Source organism: Erigeron canadensis, chromosome 1 (assembly GCF_010389155.1).
Source record: "Erigeron canadensis isolate Cc75 chromosome 1, C_canadensis_v1, whole genome shotgun sequence".
Taxonomy (NCBI): Eukaryota; Viridiplantae; Streptophyta; class Magnoliopsida; order Asterales; family Asteraceae; genus Erigeron; species Erigeron canadensis.
Genome location: NC_057761.1, coordinates 52,814,202 through 52,839,569, shown reverse-complemented (window position 1 = coordinate 52,839,569; position 25,368 = coordinate 52,814,202). Strand labels below are relative to the sequence as shown.

Sequence of the window (25,368 nt, the reverse complement as noted above, 5' to 3'; positions counted from 1 at the left end):
ATATAGTGGATTATGTATCGTGAGAGTTTTTTAGAGTCTTGTATCATACGAAGTTTGAGCTCCGGATACTGTCTAATTAGATATTATTAGATATTATTGTGGTGTTTTAGATGATTACATTTCAACATTTGTTTATTTTAAAAATAGGAATAGAATAAATTGATTGTAGAAAAAAAAAGTAGTATAAGTTTGATGAAACTTGTGTTTTTTTAATAGGGTTTGCTAAATGCAGCCCTAAAGGGTTGTGTTTAAGGTGCATAAATTGTTTGTACATTTACCATTAAAATCAGAGGGCAGACTTTTAATATGAAAGGTACAAATTTTTATATGCACGTTAAATACAGCCCTTAAGGCTATATTTATCATTTCACTTTCTTAATTATATTACACCGTACAAAGTAGGTTGTCAAATTCCATATATTCTCCCACAGAAAATGGAGATTGTTTGTTATTAAAGTCACAAGCTTTTCTAAGAAACGAAATGCATTAAAGGCCAACGTACAGATAATTAACAATCATATTAGAATTATATTAGGTTGATTTTGTTGATTAGGAAAAATCTAAAATGTAAACACTGTCTCTTAGTAAAAATAGATTCTACCAATAAGATACCTTTGAATTATAAGTGTAATTTTGAAAACCTATATAAAAGCCCAAACACTTCACCTCTTTAATAACACAAAGTATCAACACAAGTGATAGATAGCTTGACCCGGCCCACTTCCTATATATGGCTTCTTTGATTACGATACCCGCAGCCAAAACCTATGGGTTTCCCTCTAGCATGGCAGTCTCATCCGCTGATGCTGGAGTTTTGTCAAACTTTGTGAAACCTATGGTATCTGCCAAGAAAATTAAAACCATGATTGTGAATGTAGCCACCGATTTGCCGGGGATTGATCGATCTCCGATTCAAAAAGAAGTGGTGAATGACCGAAAGCTAGTAGCTTGGACTAGTATTCGTCAAGAACGGTGGGAGGGCGAGCTTGTTGTTGAAGGAGACATACCTAAATGGCTGGTATGATATACGAGTATATATATATGATCAATTAGTTTATGTAAATATTTGAAATTAAAACACTTCAAATTCATTAAACCGGCCTTCACAATTTTTTTGGGGTGTTATAATTAACAATTACAAAAAGTTATAGTAAATTTAACATATGGTAATTTAAACCGAAGACGTACTTGACTATATTCTTGCTTCGTATGACGTACGAGTATATAAGTTTTTAGTTATAACTTTGTTTTTTTTTTTTAACAAGTGCTCCTTCATTAATTAGCCCATGTTTAAAAGTATTAGATAAATTATAAATTTCTTAAGAAAAAATGAAAACATTTATTAAACTTTATATGAATTTTAGTTTTTACATCATCAATCTGATTTATAGGTTATACTTTAAAATGCGAAAATTTATCTAGTAATATTTAGCTCAACCGAAACAGATTCTTAATAGATCGGTAAATAACGACTTTATCCAATGCACTTCTATTACCATATATAATATATTATTAGATTTTTATATCATGGTATTATAAAAAGAAAAATCTTTAAATAGAAGACTATTGGTCGGTTAATTAAAACTAACTAACGTTGTCAATTACAAACTAAACCTCATACAATATTAGATTCTCTAAAATTAACCTATGCGCGCGCACATGGTTTAGAACCAAACAAAAAAAATAGTCCAAACCTTTTTCTATATTTTGTCATTCCATATGAGCAATAGTGGCGTTATTATAATACGGTTAATTGTATATTGCTGACTAGCTAGTTAAGCTATATGAGACCCAATTTAATTAATTAATTTCATGCAGAGTGGTACGTACTTAAGAAACGGACCAGGGTTATGGCATCTCGGCGACTATGATTTCCGCCATCTCTTCGACGGCTATGCCACTCTTGTTGGCCTGCATTTTGACAACGGCCACCTCAAAATGGGTCACCGGCAAATTGAATCTGAAGCCTATAAAGCAGCAAAAAATAGCAACAAACTCTGTTACCGTGAATTCTCTGAAGTCCCTAAGCACGATAGTTTCCTATCTTATATTGGTGACTTAGCCAACCTGTTTTCGGGTGCCTCCTTGACCGATAATGCTAACACGGGTGTGGTTAAGTTAGCCGACGGTCGGGTGGTTTGTTTGACCGAAACCATCAAAGGGTCAATCGTGGTGGATCCAGATACTCTGGATACATTAGAGAAATTCGAGTACAGTGACTCATGGGGTGGGTTGATTCACTCGGCCCATCCCATAGTCACTGATACTGAATTTATAACATTATTGCCAGATTTAATCAACCCTGGTTATACGGTGGTCAGGATGGATCCGGGTACGAATGAAAGGAAGATGATTGGGCGGGTTGATTGTCGTGGTGGGCCATCCCCGGGGTGGGTGCACTCCTTTCCGGTGACGGAACATTACGTGATTGTGCCAGAGATGCCATTGAGGTATTGTGCCCAAAATTTGCTGAAGGCTGAACCTACACCACTTTATAAGTTTAGGTGGTATCCTGAATCTAAGGGTTATATGCATGTTATGTGCAAAGCTAGTGGCAAAATTGTAAGTTCAAATTTATCTAACATAAATATTTATAACTTTTTTTTTAATCAAATGATCGTAATAATTAAGCAAGTCTTTCTAGCTTCGCTACTGATTTAATTAAGATATGGGGATTTATTTTTTATTTATAGGTTGCAAGTGTGGAAGTTCCTCTGTTTGTGACATTTCACTTCATCAATGCGTACGAAGAAACAGACGAAGAAGGGAGGATTACCGGAGTCATTGCAGACTGTTGTGAGCATTCTGCTGACACCACCATCCTTGACAACCTCCGTCTTGAGAACCTGCGTTCGTGGACTGGAGAAGACGTTCTCCCTGATGCTAGGTACACAATCCGGCCTCTTAATTATTTTCTTAACTAACTATATATATATGTAGACTTAATTGAATGATTCTGCACGTTTTCTTTTTATAACTCCATTAATATGTAAAAACACCCTTAATTTTGAAGTACTATATATGCATCATTTCATTTCATATATAGGGTCGGCCGATTTAGGATACCAATGGATGGAAGTGATAAAGGGGAGTTATTTGCAGCACTAAATCCAGATGAACATGGACGAGGGATGGATATGTGCAGCATTAACCCTGCATTTTTAGGGAAACCATATCGATATGCTTATGCTTGTGGCGCTCAACGCCCCTGTAACTTCCCCAACACTCTCACTAAGGTACCCACCTACCTACCTCTAATGCACATCCCACAAAAAACTTTACTACCAGATTCGATCGCTAGCTTCAAGTTGTTTCTGTTATTAATGCTATAATCGTATACTAAACAGATAGATTTGGTAGACGGGAAGGCGAAAAACTGGTATGATGAGGGTGCAGTCCCATCTGAGCCATTTTTCGTGGCTAGACCAGGTGCAACAGAGGAAGACGACGGTGAGTTTGTAGTAATCGTGTTTCAACAAAAACTGTCATTTTACAACCAAAAAATAGAGAAGAAAATAAGTGATCTGTGCAACAAGCTTTTTTGACATATATACCAAAATTATGATTATGATATATACATTGCAACCTACATACATATATTTATGTTATACTTAATTAAAGCAGCTTTTTTTTTTACCACCCATAAGGTTTAAGTCGTGTATACATTCTACAGGAGTGGTGATATCTGTGATAAGTGATAAAAATGGGGAAGGATACGCGTTGATCTTAGACGGGTCAACGTTTGAAGAAATCGCAAGAGCCAAATTTCCGTACGGACTACCATATGGACTTCATGGATGTTGGGTTCCAAAGAACTAATCAAGACCATAAATCAACGCTAGCTAAAAGGTTGAGGCCGGATTGCTAAGTAGCTAGGTAGCACTAGTGTGCATGTTTACTATTTGGTTATGAGTGTGCCTACATTATTGCTTAATTTGTTTACAAATACTAAATCTATATCTACACATGTATAAATCTAGTACTAATGGTAGTAATTGGTGCCTACTATATTACGTCTTTTTGTTTTGAAATACATCTATTTCTATGTATGTAAACATCAATAGTGTTACATATACTATATCTATTATGACACCACTCAAAGAATTCAATTGCACATTGCACAGGTGTTTCATCTGCGAACAAAACCAAAAATACCAATTTAAACAGTAATAAAAATCTTTAGAAAGTACTAACATAGCAGAAAGCCAAACATTCTATACCAGTCACCACGTTCAATAATTTTGATAGTTTTATTTTGTTTTATCGGGGTCGAACAAAGGAAATATACATTACCATATATGGTAATAACAAACCAATTCTAACTTGAATACAACATATACACCATTACACTTGACGAACATATAAACTACTACGAGTATTATATAGCTATAGCTAAAACATATATAAATAGGAAAAATTTGTACGGATGGGGAAAAAAATACCTCAATTGGTGTAACTAGGAACCAAACTTCATATTTTTGTAAAACTAGGAAGTCCGGTGTTGTAGACACCGAACTTGTCCACGTACATTGAAATTCGGTGTCTGCAACACCGAACTTCCCCACATGGAGGTGCTTTTCCATTGCTGCAACAGTTTATTCATATCTCTTCTTAGTTACACGTAGGACAAGTTCGGTGTTGTAGACACCGAACTTCAATATACATGGACAAGTTCGGTGTCTACAACACCAGACTTCCTAGTTTTACAAATATATCGAGTCTTGTTCCTAGTTATACCAATTGAGGTAGTTTTTGTCCCATCCGTACAAATTTCTCATATAAACAGTTTATTTTTATCATTCACGATACAAAATTCAATAAAGTTAAGTTCTAAAATCAAGTCATCAATCATTAAAAACAAATCATTCAGGGTAACCAATGTATATAGTATGATTTATGCAAAGTTGCAAACATAAATTATATTAATTTGGCGATTTCAAAACGTAACAATCTAGACGGTTCATTTATTCCTGAAGTGATATCAGCTCTATGCTCGCGATGAATAATTAAATTATTCAGGGGCTATGGTTCATACAAAATTGTACAAATGCATTATAATTCTCATCTAAACTTCAAAACGCAGACTGTAGTTCATCTTATTTTTTCATCATTTCTGATCGGTATATACAGCGTCGACATCATCAAGATCAAGTAAATTTGACATAAGCTCCTTGTTTAACTCTTTAGCCTCATCGTCTGCCTGCAATTTACGTTACAACTGAACCATTATAATTACTCTTTACATATATCCAAGTTGTCATAATATGTTATAAGAGATCCCAGTAAACAGTTTGCATCTTTAGAGCTGTGATAACCGCTTGTGTTAACTTTTAACTCAGCTTTATGCTGTTCATTTATCTTAAGAAACAGCAAAAAGAGTTTACTCATGTTCTGGCTGTAAGCAAAGCTGTAGCAATGCAAGTACAGATGTGTAACGTGTAATAAAGAATACAGTTTTTTAGTAGATGGTCAGTAACCAGATACATATATATCCCCAAAACTATAAAATATTAAATTGGCGGTGATGTTGCTAAATATCCCCACTAAAGCCCAGGAATGTGACAACAATATACACAAGTAAACAATATTTTATCATATGGGGAAAGAATAATAATGTGTATCGGTAGCCTGTGGTCCCTGCATATACATCTAAAACCCGGACTTTTGATGTAAGAATCATCCAAACTGGATGTTTTAAAGTATGACTTGGGTGGGTGCTCACCAAACTTTGTATAGAAAGTGATCGGTAACTCTGCAAAACTTATATGTCGAAAAATCATTTTAAATGACTTGTGCTTAAGGAATGCAAGATAAGTTTGAAGCCTGAATACCACAGTAGCTAGGTAAAAATAAAAATAAAACAGATGCATGAATATCTAACCAATAGTATTAGCATACCTCAACTGAGGTCAATGGAAGTAACTCAGATCCATTATCAGGTTCATAAGTAATCCCTTCCTCACGTAAGTTGGATAGTATTTCAGCATAATTCTCCGACGAGCTTACAATTTTATAATATCTACAAAAATGAAATAGCATTTAAACAATGTTGAAAAAACTCGGTCCCTGTACTCTTACATAAAGATAAACAAATAAGACAAGGATTCTGTGCGACTCATGAGAGTCGCAATGTTTTATTATACATAGTTTAAGTAAAATGCTGACTATTAATGACCTCACTTCCAGGAAAATAATGCCTGACTATTTGTCAGACAGATTAAACACCTTCAATATTGACAAAACAAGGGAATCTTGTATAATGTATATTGAAATCAATAATTTAGTTTATACAATGATAGCTTGGGTATATCCTAACTTGGAAATTGGGATCTTTTCCCAAAACAAAGTTTAATAATACGTGGGCCAGAATGGCAGAATACGAAATAAAACTTAGTAAAGAACTTGGGATCGCAATAGCTTTAAAACCAAAAAGGCAAAAACATTTCTTTTCTAGAGATGGCAATTTTAATCCACTTACCTGTAAAGGGTTAACTTGGCTTATGTTATCTATAACAGACACATCTCAAACAGGTAAATTTGTAAAATTAATTTATCGGTAAGGGTCCAACAGGATGAACGAATAGAAAGTTGCTCAAGTGTAGTAACAATATATAAAACCTCTTAAATTACTTTATTCAATAAAACTTTTTGAAAAAGAATGCTTTGGGCCAACCTAACACAATCTGAACCGTTTTCAACCTGTTACCCAACCTGCCGGAATCGACAACCACCCCTACCTTTTAAGCCCCATACTCACTTTTCTCATATATATATATATATACCTCTCAGACTTATCCTCTTCAGAGTCATCTTCATCCATGGAAGGTTCAATAACATCATCAGCACCAGCATCCAAAGCAATCATTAATAGCTGGTCCTTATCAGCATCAGTAACTTTTACATTCACAACTCGAGCCCGTTTGAATTTAAACATAATAGATCCAGGATCAGCCATTTTTCCACCACAATCCTTCACCACTTCTCTAACAAGCGCCACCGACCTATTAATTTTGTCAGTTGAAACCTCAACTATTATACCTACGCCACCATAACCGTATACCTGAGGTTAAAAAAAAGTAGTCACCTTATTTAAGATTGTGTATATTGAGAGATAAAATAAATAACCAATTGTAGTTAGATAAATCCATACCAACACCCGACAAACACATGGGCCCGAGGAGTGACTTACTTCACACATCTCAGGTTCGAACCTGGCCTTTTGCGGTGACCCGCTGTGCCAGGGGAATTGCCCGGAGCCATTCTTGTGGGGTGGACAATGGCTGGTGCCAAGATGGCACTTGGGGTGAAAGGTGTCCCCACTAATCTACACCTATTTGTTAAGAACAATAAATAAATAAATAAATTCATTACCTCATACACTTTCTCAATATACGCTTCTTGACCCTTATCAGAAGCTCTCTTGATATTCCTCTCTAAGATTTCCTTTGGAATGTCAAGATCCTTAGCTTTCTCAAGAATGGCTGCAAGCGCTGTATTTGATATTGGGCTTGGACCACCTTTCTTGACACTACATAAATTGGGTAAGTATGTTTGTAAGAACCAAAACTTGTGGATTTGTGATCGATAAATCTTTTTGTCCAAAGATGCAAGTGAAGAATACAAACATTAAAGCAAGCAAACACTCCACATATTCATCCATCTACAAAAGAGTTATATAGCATATAATATGCATGGTATGATATCATTACATGTTATCTTAACTTTATACTTGCAAGCTTCCCACAACCCCACCCTTTGCGTTTCTACTATTCATTATATTACATATGGCAACTTGAACAGTTACCCAACCCCAAACTGTCCCATGCAGACGTGAAATTCTTGGATCTGGATCGACACAGGATTGACAGATACATAGTGGTGAAATAATGTCTATCTAATCATTAATGTAATCTGAGAGACATGATCAATACAGATTGCTTAAACTGAAAACAAAAAGATACACTAGATAAAATTCAAAAGATGGAGACTAGTTCAAACCATATTTGTCAAAGGTGAAAGCGAACTCAAAGCGCAATGACCCCAAATGGGGCCTAAGCGAGAGGCGCAAAAAAACACGGACCCGAGAAATAAAAGCACAAAAGAGTATATAAATATTCAGTGTCTCTAACAAATGATAATTAAGAAAATTTTGGCTAAAGAGGGTATAAAAATAGCAGAAGAGTCTTAATAATATAAAAACAGAAGAAACATTACCTTTTTGTTGAATGAGAAAGTCAATCTGTCAATGAATGATGATAATGATATATATTGAGTGATTTTTGGAACAAAGATTCTGTTGCGATATCCCCATAATATACCTGATTTTTTCTATGGAACAAAGAGTTTATCTATATCGAAAAGTGTAAACTGCGCTTCCTACAGTTAGTGGGCCTTGGGCCTAGGGTTTTAGGCGTTAAGGATGGGCCTCGCCTGCTTTTTCGCCTGCGCGCAAGAGCCGCATGCCTTTGACAACTATGGTAAACTGATAATGGTAGATCGTTACATGATAATCAACATCAAACTCAAATCATTGTTTAATTCCACAAGGACTTTAGCTAAGTTCTTGTTAGTTCAAGATTATGTGTTGTTAACATCATATTGCAATTTGCAACATCTATATGACATTCTGCAAAGGGTATTGAAAGTCTCTTAGCCAAGGATCTACGTGATTAGATAACTAATGTTTGAGGCGGAAAGTCTCAAACATTAGCAATCAACAATATGCAATAAACTGAACACGAGGAACAATATACGAATAAGTTATACGAAGCCCCTTGTATTAATTCGGCAATTACGATTACAATTTATACACGAGCTCACCAAAAACCGAAATCAAAGACTAAAGAGATTAACCTTAAACATAAGGTTTAATCTCCTATTTATATTAAATGCTATGGATTGTAAACATGTTTCAAGATACAAAGTCCAGCCTATTATTGTCTAACTAGACCTCCCAATGTCGACCTAGACATGGTCTAGTTAAACTTAGTCAACTCTCCGATTGACTTGGTCTAGTTGACCTTATTTCGTGTAAAAACATATCCTTTAATAGATTACATATACAAATGACTCAAGACGACATTTCTCAGATGTTGTTGTCACTAAGAAATGTACCAACAAACTCCCTCTTGACATCAACATCTTGAGAACTTCGGTAGTCTTCAGAATCTAGTATATATATCATTTTCTAACAAGAACTCTATCATGCATTAATATTGTTGAACACCCATGGACATACGAGTATTCATCTTCTTTGCACACATTAATAAAAAATGAACACGTTGATATACTCTAAGAATTACATTCAAATCACTATCTTGAACCACAACTTCAAATGATTTGACATCCATCATCCACCACCTCATTTTCAACAACATATTTGACTTCCATTTCCTTAAAAGGAATTTCCTTCAAACATTGAATGCAATGTAAACCACTCGTCTTTTTTGGTTACTTTTTGGCTTTTTAGTAACCAGATCTACTTTTTTCGGATTGAAATTTCGATAATTTCCGGTTCTTATATCCCCTCTCGTCAAGTCAACAATATAATCAGCAAATCCACAATTACTACAGTAATAAAAAGGCGCTTTTGAAAGATCAATAAAATCCCTTTCTGGCAAAGAACTCAAAGCTATCTTTGTTGGTGGATAATACTAAACACCAAAAGTTCGTTTTACAAATTCAAGATCATAAAACCAACTCAGAATTCGACCATCCCTAAATGGTAACATGGAATCCTTTACCTTGGATTTATAAACAATCTTACAAGATTTCTTTAATTTGCTTCTAAGGCGATCTTTTTCTTCTTCAGCTGTAATGCCTTCTCGAAGAGCTTGCTTTCATATCTTTCTAATCCTAGAATTCCGGGATACAATCTTCTCTAATTGAACTTGAACTGGACATCTTTTTGATACATAATCTTAGGGGTGAGTACGGATCGGTTTGGTTCAGTTTTTGACTAAAACCGAAACCGAACCGTTATAATTCGGTTTTTGAAAACTAAAACCATTGGGTTTCGGTTTGGGTCTATTTCGGTTCGGTTTTAGTCGGTTTTTAACCACTTGTGGTTTACGTCAAATTGAGCTTAAAGTTTATAAGTTTATACCTTATAATTATACCATAATTAATTTCAACAAGTTTTCAAAACAATATTAGTAGCAATAACACTACAACAATGACAACAAATTCATAAAAGTAAGTTGTACAAACTTGAAACAAATTTTATATATAACTATTTATATGTTTTACGCGTTGTATAATTATACAACTATTAAAGCAAATCAATCTTCTTGTATATTTACACTTAAAAACATATAAATGATATTATTATATACACCTAAGAATGCAAGTATATTAACATATTTAGCAAAAATTAATAATAAATTGATATAAATATAAAATAAAGTAAACACTATATATTTTTGGTTCGGTACGGTTTTTATGATTCGGTTTTTCATTAGAAACCAAAACCGAACCATAACTTTCGGTTTTTAGAAAAACAAAACCAATGGTTTTTGGTTTTTTCGGTTCGGACTTTTCGGTTTATATGGTTTTTTCGGTTCGGTTTTTGCTCACCCCTACATAATCTCTACAACCTCGGCTTTTACATTTTTATTAGTAGCAATCTCTTCAGAAATGATTTGATCTAAATCAACCTCTTGATCACTTAAAAGATTTCCGGCGTTAAAAATCTTAGTCAGATCATCCATAGATTCAGATATATTTTCAAAATCTTCAGCTTCGTCACTATGCACTTTATCATAATCACGAGAACTTTCAAAAACATGAGACTCCTCATGAGATGTTACTGCACCTTGAGCTTGAGATACCAATGAAGAAAATGGCATCTCACGAATCCCAGGCGCATTGGGATCATTGTCTCCGTCATCACGACGAACATATGAAAAATCATCATTTCTGCAAGAATTAGTAGACACAACACTCCCCCTAGATGCCTTTTTCGAATGCAACTCTGTAATCAATTTCTTAAGATTGTAACTTCAACTTGCAAGTCAACATCAGCCTTAAGCGTTGGAAACAAACTTCTATTTCGAATGATGCTTTTACTGCTAGTGTGATTGGGCGTAGTGATTTTGTGTTGCCAGTTGGGAAGCGTAAGAAAAGAATTTGAGACGATGATGATTTTGATAATAATCCGAGGCTGAACTTAACAATCCTTCTTGGAAAGTCGTTAGAAAGTTGCCTTTTCGAAAACGTCCTAACGTTAAGATTCATTATCAGGGGAATACTTCAGTAATTACATATCTACTTTTATTCCACCTCTTCAAGTTGACATTCCTAAATTGATTTTGTTTCTAATTCTGCTATAGATGCTACTGTGGTTTCTATGCAATTCTCTACTTATACACTGTTTTTGTGCATTCTCCTCTAAGATTTTCTCCATTGCCCACCGTTACTGAGATAATTAATGCTCAACGTATTGCTCAGTTTGAGACAGATATTTCCGACTTGCAGTTTGAAGTTAAAGTCTTAAGATATCTGGTTCCGAAATTGATTACTGAGTTGCATTCGAAAAAGGCATCTAAGAAGAGTGGTGTGCCTACTAATTCTTGCAGAAATGATGATCTTTCATATGTTCGTAGTGATGATGGAGACAGTAATCCCAATGCATCGGAGAGTCGTGAGATTCCAGTTTCTGCATAAGCATTTCAAGCTAACATCTTAAGGGGAGTCTCATACTTCTGAAAGTTTTCGCGATTCTGATAAAGTGCAGAGTGATGAAGCGGATTAGATCAGATCATTTCCGATGATGAGATTGTTGCTGATAAAAATGTTGAAGCTGAGGTTGTAGAGATTGTGTATCAAAAAGCTGCTCCGGTTGAAGTTCAATTAAAGAAGAGTATCTTGAAATTCTAGGATTAGAAATATACGAAAGCAAGCTCTTCGAAAAGGTATTACAACTAAAGAAGAAAAAGATGGTCTTAGAAGCAAATTATAAAAATCTTCGTTACAATTCGAAAGACAAAGTTTCAAACCTAAACTCAAGTAAGTTTTCGAATTCAAAACCAAGTTAGAGTTTCAAAGCTTTAACTCAAACAAAAACAAAAATTTGTTACAATTTGAAACACAATATGTAATTATAGCACTTGAAATCGAAATAAGCTTTATTCTCAAAAACGAATTCACCTTGTTTCATGCTTAATCTCTCGAAACCGTTAAGAATCGTACCAAAAAACGGCTTACAATTGTCGAAAGCTTTAACCCCTAACTAAAGGAACACGATCTAAAGCTCTGATTCCAATTGAAATTCCCTTGACCAACGGATCTACGAGATTAGATAACTAATTTCTGAGTACGGAAAGTCTCGAACACTAGCACTCAACAATATGCAATAAGCAAACACGAAGAACAATATACGAATGAGATATATGAAACCTTGTGTTAATTCGGTAATAACAATTATAACACAAGCTCACCAAAAACCGAAAACAAAGATGGGAGAGATTAACCTTAAACATAAGGTTTAATCTCCTATTTATACTAAATGATATGGACCGTAAAAAAGCTTCAAGACACAAAGCCCGACCTATTATGGTTCCAATGTCGACCTAGACATGGTCTAGTTAGACTTAGTCAACTCTCTGGTTGACTTGGTCTAGTTTGACAATATTTCGTTTAAAAACATATCGTTTAATAAATTACATATACAAATGACTCCAGACAACATTTCTAGAATGATGTTGTCACTAGGAAATGTACCAAGGTATCATACGAAAAAATTTGGGAGATCATTTACATCAAAGTCTCGGGGGGTGTTGGTGTATATGCTTAAGCCTTCGGAGATAGAAGATCCGGAAATATCAAAAGGCTAACCAATGTATAAAACAAAATCTCGAGAACAGTTAGAAAGAGTGAAAAACATAAATATTTTAAGAATGAAAAGAAAATAAGTTGCTACCCTAAACATCCTACTTTGATAACATATAGAAATTGGTACAACATCCTCGCAAACTAGACGTAATTAAACTTAAGTGTGTTAACGAATTCCTGTGTTGCTTAAAGGTGTTGCAACATTCCATCCATGTTACACAACCATTTAAAAAACTAAATATTTCATAGGGATAAATAAAAGAAGATATGCATTAGAAAATACGATATCCCATAAGTTCATTGTAAAAGTATCTTTTGCAAGTATATAGACTTGTGCCCAAGTAACATCATGCCTTAAACTCTAAACAATAATAGATACAGAAATTTTAAACTTACGCAGATACAACTTCTTTTCCGACCTTTGCATAGAGCTTGGCCTTCTTTGCATCTTGTGCCCCCTGCATTTAGGCCTAATGATGAAATGATTAAACAATAAATAGAAAAATCATACTCCAACTACCATTAGTTTTAAAAAAATGCTCCATAATTGATATGAAAATATAAATAGCCCATAGCTAAACATTGTTCAAGTACAAATGAAATTGCATCCCTATATCACACTATGTTCACACTACATGTTCGTAATAGATCGATGAACATCCCATATGACTTTATTCTTCAAATATATCATCTTCCTTTTTTCACATTCAAAATACATACAGAGTATACCTTTTGAAATAAACCTAACAGCAGAAACACTAACAAACAATACGTACAAATCCAGTAAAAATCTAAACTAGTAACTTTTATATATTTGACGATACCTTTCTGCCTGCGATTTTGCAGGACCTTCTTCCCATACAAAGCGGACCCCGAGTCCATATACTTCTAACGGAACTTACAGGTTTAAACTCAACTGGAGTAACCCATTTTGAACAAGATGAATAAAATGCTGAAGAAGATAGATTCTTGCTTAACCGCACAACCCCTTCAAAACCAAAAACAATACAACTTCAACAATAAAAATCAATGAAATCAAATATAGTGGAATTAAACAGATGAGATATTTATTTTCCCTATTCAGGTTACAAATGTACACAAAATATAACCTTCATTATATAATTAAAGTTGGAATCTTTTAGCATAAGATGAAAAACCCAGATGAATCTTGGTAAAAAAAAAAAAAAAAAAACAATATTCAAGAGAAAAAATCTTGAAAATTAGGGTTTAACCTTGAATTGAGAATGAATTTAGGGGTTTAAGGGAAACCCCAGTTGAGAATCTGTACAAAAGTGTACTAAAAGCTTTAGTCGAACAACTCATTAAATGGATTGCTCAATATGTATGTGTTTTGATTTTGGGAAAATTTTGAGACTGAAAGATTTATCAAAGGTTTAGAAGACGGACTAAAGATAATATTTAGACGTTTGAGGAAAGTTATAATCAGAACCATAAAAAAAAAACGCCACAATCAATTCTGGCTATTGATTTTGATCTTGATGATATTTAATTTTCTCCCTTCTCATTTTCACCCAATTCATTCAAATGGTTTTATCTCACAAACCGTACATCGTTAAACGAAAAAAAAAGCACGGGTAGTCTTAAAATTTCGTGCTCTTTCATTAGAGATGCGACTTGATATACTTTTGATAAACTTTTAAATTTAGATTTTTTTTTTAATTTCTTTTTTAGCGATAATCCTACACATGTGTAGGATGTATATCCTATCCATGTGTAGGACGTCCTACACATGTGCAGGACATGTGTAGGGTATACATTATACACATCCTACACATGTGTAGGTTATACATCCTACACATGTGTAGGTATGTCCTACACATGTGCAGGTAAAAAAAAATTTGAAATTTAAAAGTTTATCAAAAGTATATCAAGTCGCATCTCTAATGAAAGAGGACGAAATTTTAAGACTACCCATGGTTTTTTTTCGTCTAACGATGCACGGTTTGTGAGATAAAACGTTTTGAAAAATTTGGATGAAAGTGATGAGAGAGAAAAAAGAAGATGAGATGTGTGGCCCAGATTGGTTCTCGCGTTCTTTTTTTTTATGGTTCTCAAAATAACTCACCCCTTAGACGCTTTTTGTTTTTGGTTAAGTTTCGAGGTAATTACAATTTTAACCCAAAAAAATAACTTGAATTTGATTTGATTTTGAGAATTTCACAGAATAGATGAAACTTTTCAATTTGGGCCTTTTCACGTACGGGTATAAGCATTGCGAAAATTGTTGATATCTCTATCAATATAATTATTAAAACAGTAAAAATTCGAACGATTCTAAGGCCTTTAAAAATTCAAAGCTATTTTATAAAATTACCACATAGGATAAAATCTTACATGGCATCTCCATAAATTTTTTGACATTATTTATCTTATTTATATATATTTAAGAAAAATAATATAAGATTTTTGTGTTATAATATAGATATCTATTCATATTACGGTTCAAATTTATTCCGTATAAGTTAATATCAAATCAATTAATCAAATCAAATCCTATATAAATCTCTTCCAAAATATGCATAAATCTTTATGGCTATAAAATTATATAAATATATCAGTATTAACTAATGTAATAAAGAAAAATCCTGAATCCGTTTTTTTTTTCTTGGTTGGTACGTGACTCCTTTTTTCTTCTTTGTCTAACAATTTGATAAGTTTTATGGCCTTTTATCATAAATTAGGCGGTGGGTGTGATGACTTATAATAATGAATTTGAACGAGTATATTGAAGAATTTTGAAGCTTTCATAAATGGATGCACTAACATTCTTGAATATAATTTGGTAACATAGATTTTTACTTCTCAAATAAAGATTTCTACTTTCGTTTGTTTTTTGTTATATTGTGAAAACTCATTTTAAATTCTGATGGGTTATTGATATCATCATCTCATTGTGTGTTTGTTCAGTATTTTGTTTTGATTTTAAATAATCTAAATTTTTTGATAATGTTTTTCTACTTTTGTTTGTTTTTTTATATTTTGTGAAAACTCATTTTAAATTCTGATGGGTTATTGATATTGTTATCTGATTGTGTTATTGTTTGTTTGTTCAGTGTTTTGTTTTGATATTAGATAATCTAAATTTTTTGATAATGTTTTTGAGACTGACATGAGACTGATAAATACATTTAGCATATGAATAACAAACAAGTCGTTCAGTGATTACATACGAGTTTATTTTAGTTTTGTTTGTGTTGCAAACCTCATGACAATTCTATATGTACTTCTTTTTTGGGATTTTAGTTCTATACTATGCATATGATATTTACTTAGAAGGGCATTTTTATATGTAAATTATTCAAGTATTTATTTTTTCATTGTACATTTGTGAAAAAGCATTGGTAATTTTTATCTATCTAAATATCAAATTGTACGCATCTTTAAAATTAGAATATTAAAATAACTAAAATCAATCATAAAATTGTCGCACAGCGTACGGGTAAAATACCTAGCATATAATAAAACAAGATTGTTTCCTATAATTATTTTTAGAAAATTTTTGATGTAGCAAATCCATATTTCACCTTAAATTTTTATTTATTTAATTATAATGTCATATATATATAAATAAAATAGAAATAGCCCTTTACATGTTTAATAAAAGATTTAATTATTTATTTAAATGAAAAAACATCTTTTCTTATATAATATTACAAACAAAATGTCTTTTTTTATTTACTTAATGCGGTAGTCATTTTTATTTTAAAATTTTTTATTGTATTAGTTGATTTATTAACTATATAATTATTGTGTTAGTTGAATTACTAGATTTATATCAAGTTATAATGTTTTAATATCAAACATTATATATATTTTTAATATATTTTATAATTTTAAATTTTAATTAACAAGTCCGGGTTAAACCCGGGTTGATTAACTAGTTAATCGTGTGGGAAAATTCATAAGAAGTGTACTTTTTTTACACAAATTTTTTATTAAAGGGAACCTATCTAGTTTTCGTCTATTTAAATGATCTCATTTCTAAAAGTTTCAAAATAAAGGGAACGACGTTAGCTTTTAACGCCAGCCCTCCATTAAATGTCACGTCACGACTGCCACGTCATTAGGATTGCGTTGGGAAGAGAGGATGACGTATCACCCTTTTATTGGGCAGAAGAGATGATACGCTTCTTTAATCTTAACTTCGAGAAGGCCTTTTATGTTAGTGTATATATATATATATATATAGATATAAATATACTTATCTTTCTATCAATTGCATTTGCTTAATGAGGTTACACTGATAATTGTATTGATTCATATGCTTTTGATTAATAATGAGCATACCATTGGCCGAGTTGTTCACGTTTTCAGATTTTTTTTTTCGAATCAAACTAGTCAACATCATTGCAATTTGCAAAATTAATAGGAAGAAAGTTACTACCGAAGATGCAGTGGGTCAATCCAGACACCTATTTTACGGTTCTTTGAGAGATACTAGCTATGTTGTAAGCCTTTTTAAACAATCGAAATTTATGTGATGAACTTTTGAGTATGAAGTTTTTGACGTGTTTTACATTTCTACTACACAAATCATATCTTCATTTGGAAAAGTTAAATAAAAATAGACATGAATCCACGTAAGCAATTTTAATGATGTGGCAGTGGGAGTGACACTTAACAGATGACTGGTGTTAAAAACTAACGACATTCCCTTTATTGCGAAATTTTTAAAAATGAGATCCTTTAAATAGATGAAAACTATATAGGTTCCCTTTAATGGGAAATTTGTGTAAAAAGATTACCCTTTTATGGAATTTTATTAAGTTTTTAATAGTAATTAACATAAAATAAATATGTTGTCATTTTATATAAAAGATTTTGCTAAGAAATATTGTTAAAAAAAATTATATTTCGTCAAGTTATCACAACCAAGGGTCAAAATGGATACGGATATTAAAAACATGTTACAAAAAACTTTTGTGATAGATAATAATAATTACTCGTATAATAATAATAATAATAATAATAATGATAATGATAATGATAATTATAAACCTTGAATTTGAACCATGCTGTATTGATGTTATATATCTTTTCTTGCATTGGGTCATATACAATAACTGAATTTATGGGTAGAGCTAGTAGAATTGTAAAAAGACCCGATAGTGTTGCTTTGTTTAATCAACCAACTTAACGACTTAGATAATATTATTACTCTTGCCAATATAGGTCAAGGAATTAGCTAAAACACATTTTTTTTGATATAATCTGAAAACAACTTTTCTACACCGTCATGGTAAGGGTAAAGTTGTCTACATATTAATCTCTTCATACACTATGAAGTATTGAAACACAAAACCCGTCAAAAATGACATTGGACGTTACTTTACATCTTTTGATATAACCAACGTTTCACAAATGTTTGAATTGTATTGCTACTCCAACAAGTCTACTACTTTTTCTGAAACACACTTCATACAATACCAATATTTTGATCCATGTCTTTCACTCATGCGGTGGTCCCAAGCGATAGTTTGGTTATGAATTTCAAGGTATACAAAAAAAGGTAAATTATACAAACCATACCTGAGGTTTGTTCGAAACTACACTAATCATATTTACAATTTAAAAATTACGCGAGACATACTCATCGTTGTCAAAAGCTTACACTAACCATACCTATCGCTGACGGTCGTCTATTTAGCCGTTAAGTCAAGTCATGTGCGATGCATGCGAGGTATCAAAACCGTAATTTCGAGCATACTTCAGGTATTATCCTTGTAATTTATTCTAAAAATAATTATTAAGAATTTAGAGTTTCATTTATACTTGAGTTAAGATATGAAATTTATTATTAAAAAATAGCTTTTTTTTTTCAATGAAAAATATATCAAGAAAAATAGTTAATACAATAATGCATTTATTATTATATATAACATTACTATTATGTTTATATGTGTATAGTGATTTAAACTAGGATTAGAACCATAAAAACCACTAAAATTTTTATTTTTATATTATTTTCTTTTATTTTTTATAAATTATTCTTCGTAATAGAAACCTATTTAAAAATACAAAAAATAATAAAAAACACATTATATATATGTGTGTGTGTGTGTGAGAATTTTAGTATAAAATATATACTTACTTTAATAAATAAAATGTAAATATAAAATATCTTTAAAAAATTTCTTAGGGTAAGTTACACGGACGATACCTAAAGTTTGCACGAAATTACAAATTTGATACCTCACATGCACGACACGTGACTTGACTTAACGGTCAAATAGACGACTGTCAGCGATAGGTATGGTCAGTGTAAGTTTTTGACAATGATGGGTATGTCTCGCGTAATTATTAAATTATAGATGTGAACATTGTAGTTTCGAACAAACCTCATGTATCATTTGTGTAATTTACCCTAGAAAAAACAAATCAAATTTTTTTTTATATAATATAATAATCTAAAATATGACAGGGAAAGCAATTCAAATTCCTTTCGACTAAATTTGTTTAGATTCGTTGAACCAAACGACCTTAAAAATATGGGTGGTGAATTAATAAGTGTAACTTGAAACTTCGTGTTAATCTGAAAAACGTAAGAGTATGACTGTAAATAAAGAATCTTAATCTTATTTTATGAATATGTCATTGATCATAACAAATATGTTATTTGTTCATATCCTTCTCAATTGATGGTCGTATAAAAAACATGAAAAATGTGACTAAATATTTATAAATAATAAAACTTCAACCAAAAATTAATGAAAGTAGCTGTCAAATATGAGAATTCCCACATATGCTCATTTGAGAAGAATCAATGTTTATCGATCATATCTCAAATACAGTACGTAGATGCTAGAAATGGAACAAAGTAATTAAAACAATTAAATCAAAAGTGAAATGCTAATCATAGAATGCTTGCTCGATCGGATGAACCAATATATAAACATGACTGGCCAGCCTCTTAACTATTTCCCATCCAAACAACATAATGTCTGTCTGTCTCTGATCAGTCCCACCCCGTAAAGTACTTTCTGGTCATTGATTCTGGCATGCGAATATATATTATAGTTTTGATATACCTTCTCCTGGCGGCGATAAATGACTCCACATCTTTCGTAGAAATATGGTGACACGAAAACAGATCAATAGTTTGTAGTGAAGTATGGTTTACGAAAGCAAGTAAACCTTTACCCGTTACACCTTCACAACCCACTAAACTGATATCAACCAGATTCCTGCAATTCGCACCAATAGCAAATATTGAAACATCCATCACTTTTTTCAACCAAGACAGATTCAAAAACATGCCCGGGATTTGGGACATTGCAGTTTGAACCCCCCGGTCTGTCACATTAATCCCACACTTTGACAGATTCAGGTCCTGCAAGCTACACATTTCTTTTAACAAGACGATACCATCATCACTAATCCTATCACATTCGGCCAGATTAAGTTTCCACAAGCAACTACGCACTTTCCCTTTTGCCAAATACTCCAAACCCAAGTCAGTAATCCAACGACAGCCTGCCAAACTCAAACTTTGTAAATGACTAGATTCTCCGATAGCTTTGAGTGACTCGTCTGTAACATTAACACATTCACTCAAATCTAAACGTGTTAAAGAATTCGATCGTACAAATAGAGAAGCAACTCCAACATCACTAACATGTAACCTCCTGTTCAGAAGCACACTAGACAAATGCATACAAGCATTTGTAACTGCACACAGACCGTCATCATCAAAGTTAGCAGCCTGGTCATGAGGATCAAAACATTTATTTAAACTGATACTGAGGTAGGAGAGGTTAGGGCACCACTGAGCTAGGAGACTCATGTGTTGGTTTGAGAGTGGTTTATGACATTCAAAGGTTTTCAGATTTGGGGATGCAGCGACCGTTAGAATATAGTCCAAGAATTCAGGAAACGTTATGTGTAACCTACGCTGGTAACGAACGCATGATGATGTTTTCCAGAATTTCTTACATACTCGAGAGAAAGAATTTCGATCACCTTGGTTGTGAATTCTGTTGAAAATCGAGAGTAGCAAGTCGTCTCCAAACCCATCCATATATAACCAGAGGTTAAGCAATCAATATGAGTTGAGTACTTATTAGGCTTAAAGTTCATAAGAAAGATCCTCAGAAACTGAAATATACACAAAAAATACACTTATTTTACAACAAATCTAAGATATAATAGAAATTAGATATAAATTTTTACTGTATACACCTACTTAGTAGATACTTGAAAGGGCTTAGCTTGGATGTTCCATCACATTTTTAATGAAGTTACCTTGAAAATCAGGGGTATTAATTTTTGTAATCTATCAATCATTTTTATGATATGTGTGTGTAACTGTCAACTACCGCGTATTCGATTTTCCCTACTTAAAATTAATATTAAGATCAATCGTTTATATCACATTTGATTGAGCATTACTATAATTAATTAGAATGAAGTAGTAACAAAACAAGATAAATTACCTCAAGCCTCTGAGCGAAAAAAATAACCTGTTTTCATATGGGATTAATTAGGTTTTCAATGATGTGGTTTTGGACGTAAACGACTAAGTAAATTAATTAGGTTTTCGTTGATGTTAACAAGGCATAACGATGTTCACGTCGTATTGCACAAAATTATTACTCGTAATATTTTTCATATTTTACCCACGGAAAACACGACTTATTTGAAAACACTAGAAAAAAAAGTCACCAATAAAAGCTTTAGACCCGTCCTTGAGCTTTAGCTCAATGGTTGAAATATATGAGGTATATTGTGTTCAAACCTTTAGGAGGACATAATGAAGTCTCTTTATGGGCTTGGCTTGGGTTTACCTAGATCAAAGTCTGAAGGGGCAGAGTTTACTCCTATTAATCGTCGTGCCTTCGGGTGGATTAGTAGGGGGTTTCCCCCACCGGGTACTTGAAATAGGCATTTGTACTTCGATGAGCTCTCTAGCGCAGATCCAGTTAAGACAACGTATGCTAGACCTCTCGCTGTCGAATCGCGACACAAAATTTTCAGCGAAATTCACCTTTAAAAAGGAAAAAAAAGAAAAAAAAAAAAAGAAGCTTTAGACCCAATCATCATACATAGATACCACTTGCATCATTTATGTTACCTGCAGTTGCTCAATGCTTATTCCTGGTTACAGTCGGAGAAAACAAGTTCATGACCTGTGGGCTATCTATCTCCACCAGAACTTTCTCATTCGGGATTTATTCAATCATAAAACTAAATATCAAAGTTGAGATATCATATGCCCTATGGCCCTCGAATCTTTTTTTCTTTCAGATTTTAGTTAGGATTATTGTTGTTGATTGGATTAGAATATATAATGTCGAATTTTTGGATATATGAGTATGTTTGGATGTACAATAATGTCGATTTCTGGATTAGAATTTTTCATGAATTTAAGTGTTTTTTTTAAAGAAAATTATCTGGATTTTATGAACATATATTATCTGGGTTTTCATGAATTCTTTTCTTTAAGAAATCTCGATAAACTTTGATTTTTGTTATTTAAATCTGGTTATTAAATAGAAAAAACATTTAACTTGTCATTGTAGGTCATCAGGTCACTATATGGTCAACCATGTAAAATTTAGAAATGGATGTGAGTGATATATATTAATATTCCAGTTCAATGGGCAACCATGTAAAAGAGCAAAAGTACATTAGTCATCCAGTGACTTAACCCTAAGAGTTAATTACTGAAATGGTACCTAACGTTTGCGACATATTACTGGTTTCATACATTTCCTTTCGAAATTACGCTGATCATACCCAACGTATGCAAATCTTCACTCGGACCATACTGGAGGCTAACGCCGTCACGTGGCCGTTAAAAAAAACCCCACGTGACTTGCACGTGAGGGGTAAAGATGTAATATCACGTTTCTTAATTACTTAAATGGTATATAACGTTTGCACGATATTGCTAATTTCATACCTAATGTTTCTTAATTACTTAAATGGTACCTAATGTTTAGTTCTTATTATTATTATTTTATTTTGAAAGGTGAATTCCGCTTTAAGCCAATGTCTTAAAACCTAGTCTTTTAGTCATGCTGGTGTGGAATTTTTTTTTGATATTATCGGTATTACTGAATATACCGGCCGGTACGACTATTTTTAATTTGTTTTGTTTTTCTTTTATGAAAATTTTTCAAATTTTGTTACAATTTTATGAAAATAGTCAAAATGCACTTATAAGTCACTCAAAAAAAAATAACAAATAGGTTTTTCATAACAAAATATAAGTTTAAAGTTCACAAATAACCAAAAATAGCAATAAAGTATCATAAAAATAATTTTATAAAAAATTCAAATTTTCTTTTTTAAAAATATTGGGCATACGCAACGGTAATACCAGAAATATCGGCCGGTATTTATCGGTATTTAAAACATTATTTTAAGCTTCGTATCGCAATAAATACTGATCGGTATTTCAGGTATTCTAGAATATTTCAGTATTACCATGGCGGTATTTCCGGTATTTTCGAAAAAGAAAATTTTTAAAATTATTTTTATGATACTTTATTGTTATTTTTAGTTATTTGTGAACTTTAAACTTATATTTTGTTATGAAAATCTATTTGATATTATTTTTTAGTGGATTATAAATGCATTTTAACTATTTTCGTTAAATTGTAACAAGTTTTGGAAAATTTTTATGAAAGAAAAATAAAACAAATTATAAATAGTCGTACCGGCCGGTATTTCCGGTGATACCGATAATACCAGAAATTTTACACACCAGTATGACTAAAATACCAGTTTTTAAGACATTGGCTTAAAACGGAATTCACCTTTCAATATAAAAAAAATAATAACTAAATATTAGGTGCCATTTAAGTAAATAAGAAACATTAGGTATGAAACCAACAATATCGTGCAAACGTTAGGTACCCATTAAGTAATTAAGAAACACGATATTACATCTTTACCTCTCACGTACAAGTCATGTGGGGGGATTTTTAACGGCCACATGACGACGTTAGCTTCCAGTATGGTTCGAGTGGAGATTTGCATACATTGGGTATGATCAACGTAATTTCAAAATGAAAGGTATGAAACCAGTAATATGGAGCAAACGTTAGGTACCATTTTAATAATTAACTCTATATTTGGATAACTATGTAAATCAAGAAATAATATAAATGGGATATAAACTTTTATTAACCTACGTAATAAATATATTAAGCTAAATAAAGGTAAATCATGCATCGCATATTCGCATACTAGTGTTCAGGCCCGTCCATTGGACGGGTAGTCATAAAATATATTAATCGAAGTTAAAATTTTGAAATTCAAGTATATTAGATCTCTATGACCAATATCACAGCTTAATCAATACAAAAACTAAAAAAATGAACATATTTAAATTAACTCCATATAAATATTGATTCCAGTTTACCCGCTTTTTTTCAACGTTAGTTAAATAAAAAATTTACAGTTTGTTATATCTAGATTTACTACAAACACAAACAACAATTTTAGACTAAACGATTTAGAGTTAATCTCAACAAAAAGAGAAACAAAAAGTGTATTTAAAAAACAGATACCCTTACATCAACAAAGAGCATCTCAAACATTTTGATATTCTAATTAAAAGTTTGGAACAAAGAGTTGTACTGAAACTTACCCACAGGAATTTATAATGGAGTTTGACCGAGAATTAGTTTGTAGGATACTAAGTTAAAGTGATGGAATTTAATTCATGGATACGTCGATAAGCATGACTTAAATATTTCAAAAAAGGTATAGTACTCTTTCCTAATAAATTTAGGATTAATTAACAAATAATATCGATATAGGTGATCAGGTAATTTTTTTGTATGGAATTAATTATTGGGATTAATTTGTATGTAAAAAAATATAGAAAAATAGAAGATTAATAAGGAGTGAGTATTAGGCTAAAGGAGGAGGATTATGGATGCCAAGTGTACCCTTAACCCCCTCTTTTAATTATATTATAGATGAATATTACTGTATTAGAATTAGTTAGTATGAACTAAAAAGAAAGATAAATATATTACCTCGAGCCTCTGAGCGAACAAAATCACCTGCTTCCACTAATCTGGGATTATTAATTAGGTTTTCATTTATGTGGTTTTTGCACGTTAAACAACTAATGTTAATTAACACGGTTTGATACTTTCTAGTTAGCTCAAGTGGTTGAGCACTTGCCTACAAGCAAGAGGTCTTGGGTTCAAGACTTGAGAAGTACATAGGAAGTCTTCCTATGAAGGCTTGACTTGGGTATACCCAGGTTCAAGTCTGAGGGGGCAGGGTTTACCCCTATTGATCGTCGTGCCTTCGGGCGAATTAGTAGGGGGTTTTCCCCCCATCGGGTATTTGAAATAGACATTTCTACTCTGAGGGAGCTCTCTAGCGAGGACCCGGTTAAGACAACGTAAGCTAGACCTCCCACTGTCAAATCGCGACACAAAGTTCTCAAGCGAAATTCACCTTTAAAAAAAAAAAATTAACACTGTTTGATGTTACTTCACATCCTATCCTAAGTTTGACTATTTTACAATATTTTCCATCTTTTACCCCCAA

The 25,368-nt window shown here is 32.5% G+C and overlaps 3 protein-coding genes across 3 annotated transcripts; 1 reads left to right on the top strand and 2 right to left on the bottom strand.

The window, feature by feature from the left end:
* Positions 1 to 730: 730 nt before the first annotated feature.
* Positions 731 to 3,819, top strand: LOC122586050 (carotenoid cleavage dioxygenase 8 homolog B, chloroplastic-like). Its single transcript, XM_043758162.1, has 6 exons — positions 731 to 1,018; positions 1,819 to 2,562; positions 2,694 to 2,887; positions 3,047 to 3,236; positions 3,348 to 3,450; positions 3,674 to 3,819. The coding sequence occupies exons 1-6, from the start codon at positions 731 to 733 to the stop codon at positions 3,817 to 3,819; spliced, it is 1,665 nt and encodes a 554-aa protein (XP_043614097.1).
* Positions 3,820 to 4,865: 1,046 nt separating this feature from the next.
* Positions 4,866 to 14,224, bottom strand: LOC122584399 (probable transcriptional regulatory protein At2g25830). Its single transcript, XM_043756581.1, has 7 exons — positions 14,064 to 14,224; positions 13,656 to 13,819; positions 13,228 to 13,289; positions 7,372 to 7,528; positions 6,783 to 7,060; positions 5,899 to 6,019; positions 4,866 to 5,200 (listed from the first exon to the last, which is right to left on the bottom strand). The coding sequence occupies exons 1-7, from the start codon at positions 14,152 to 14,154 to the stop codon at positions 5,108 to 5,110; spliced, it is 966 nt and encodes a 321-aa protein (XP_043612516.1). The 5' UTR covers positions 14,155 to 14,224; the 3' UTR covers positions 4,866 to 5,107.
* A 5,583-nt stretch (positions 14,225 to 19,807) lies between these two features.
* Positions 19,808 to 20,869, bottom strand: LOC122594873 (F-box/LRR-repeat protein 2-like). Its single transcript, XM_043767178.1, has one exon. It carries the CDS (start codon positions 20,867 to 20,869, stop codon positions 19,808 to 19,810), a length of 1,062 nt encoding a protein of 353 aa, XP_043623113.1.
* Between the last annotated feature and the right edge of the window lie 4,499 nt (positions 20,870 to 25,368).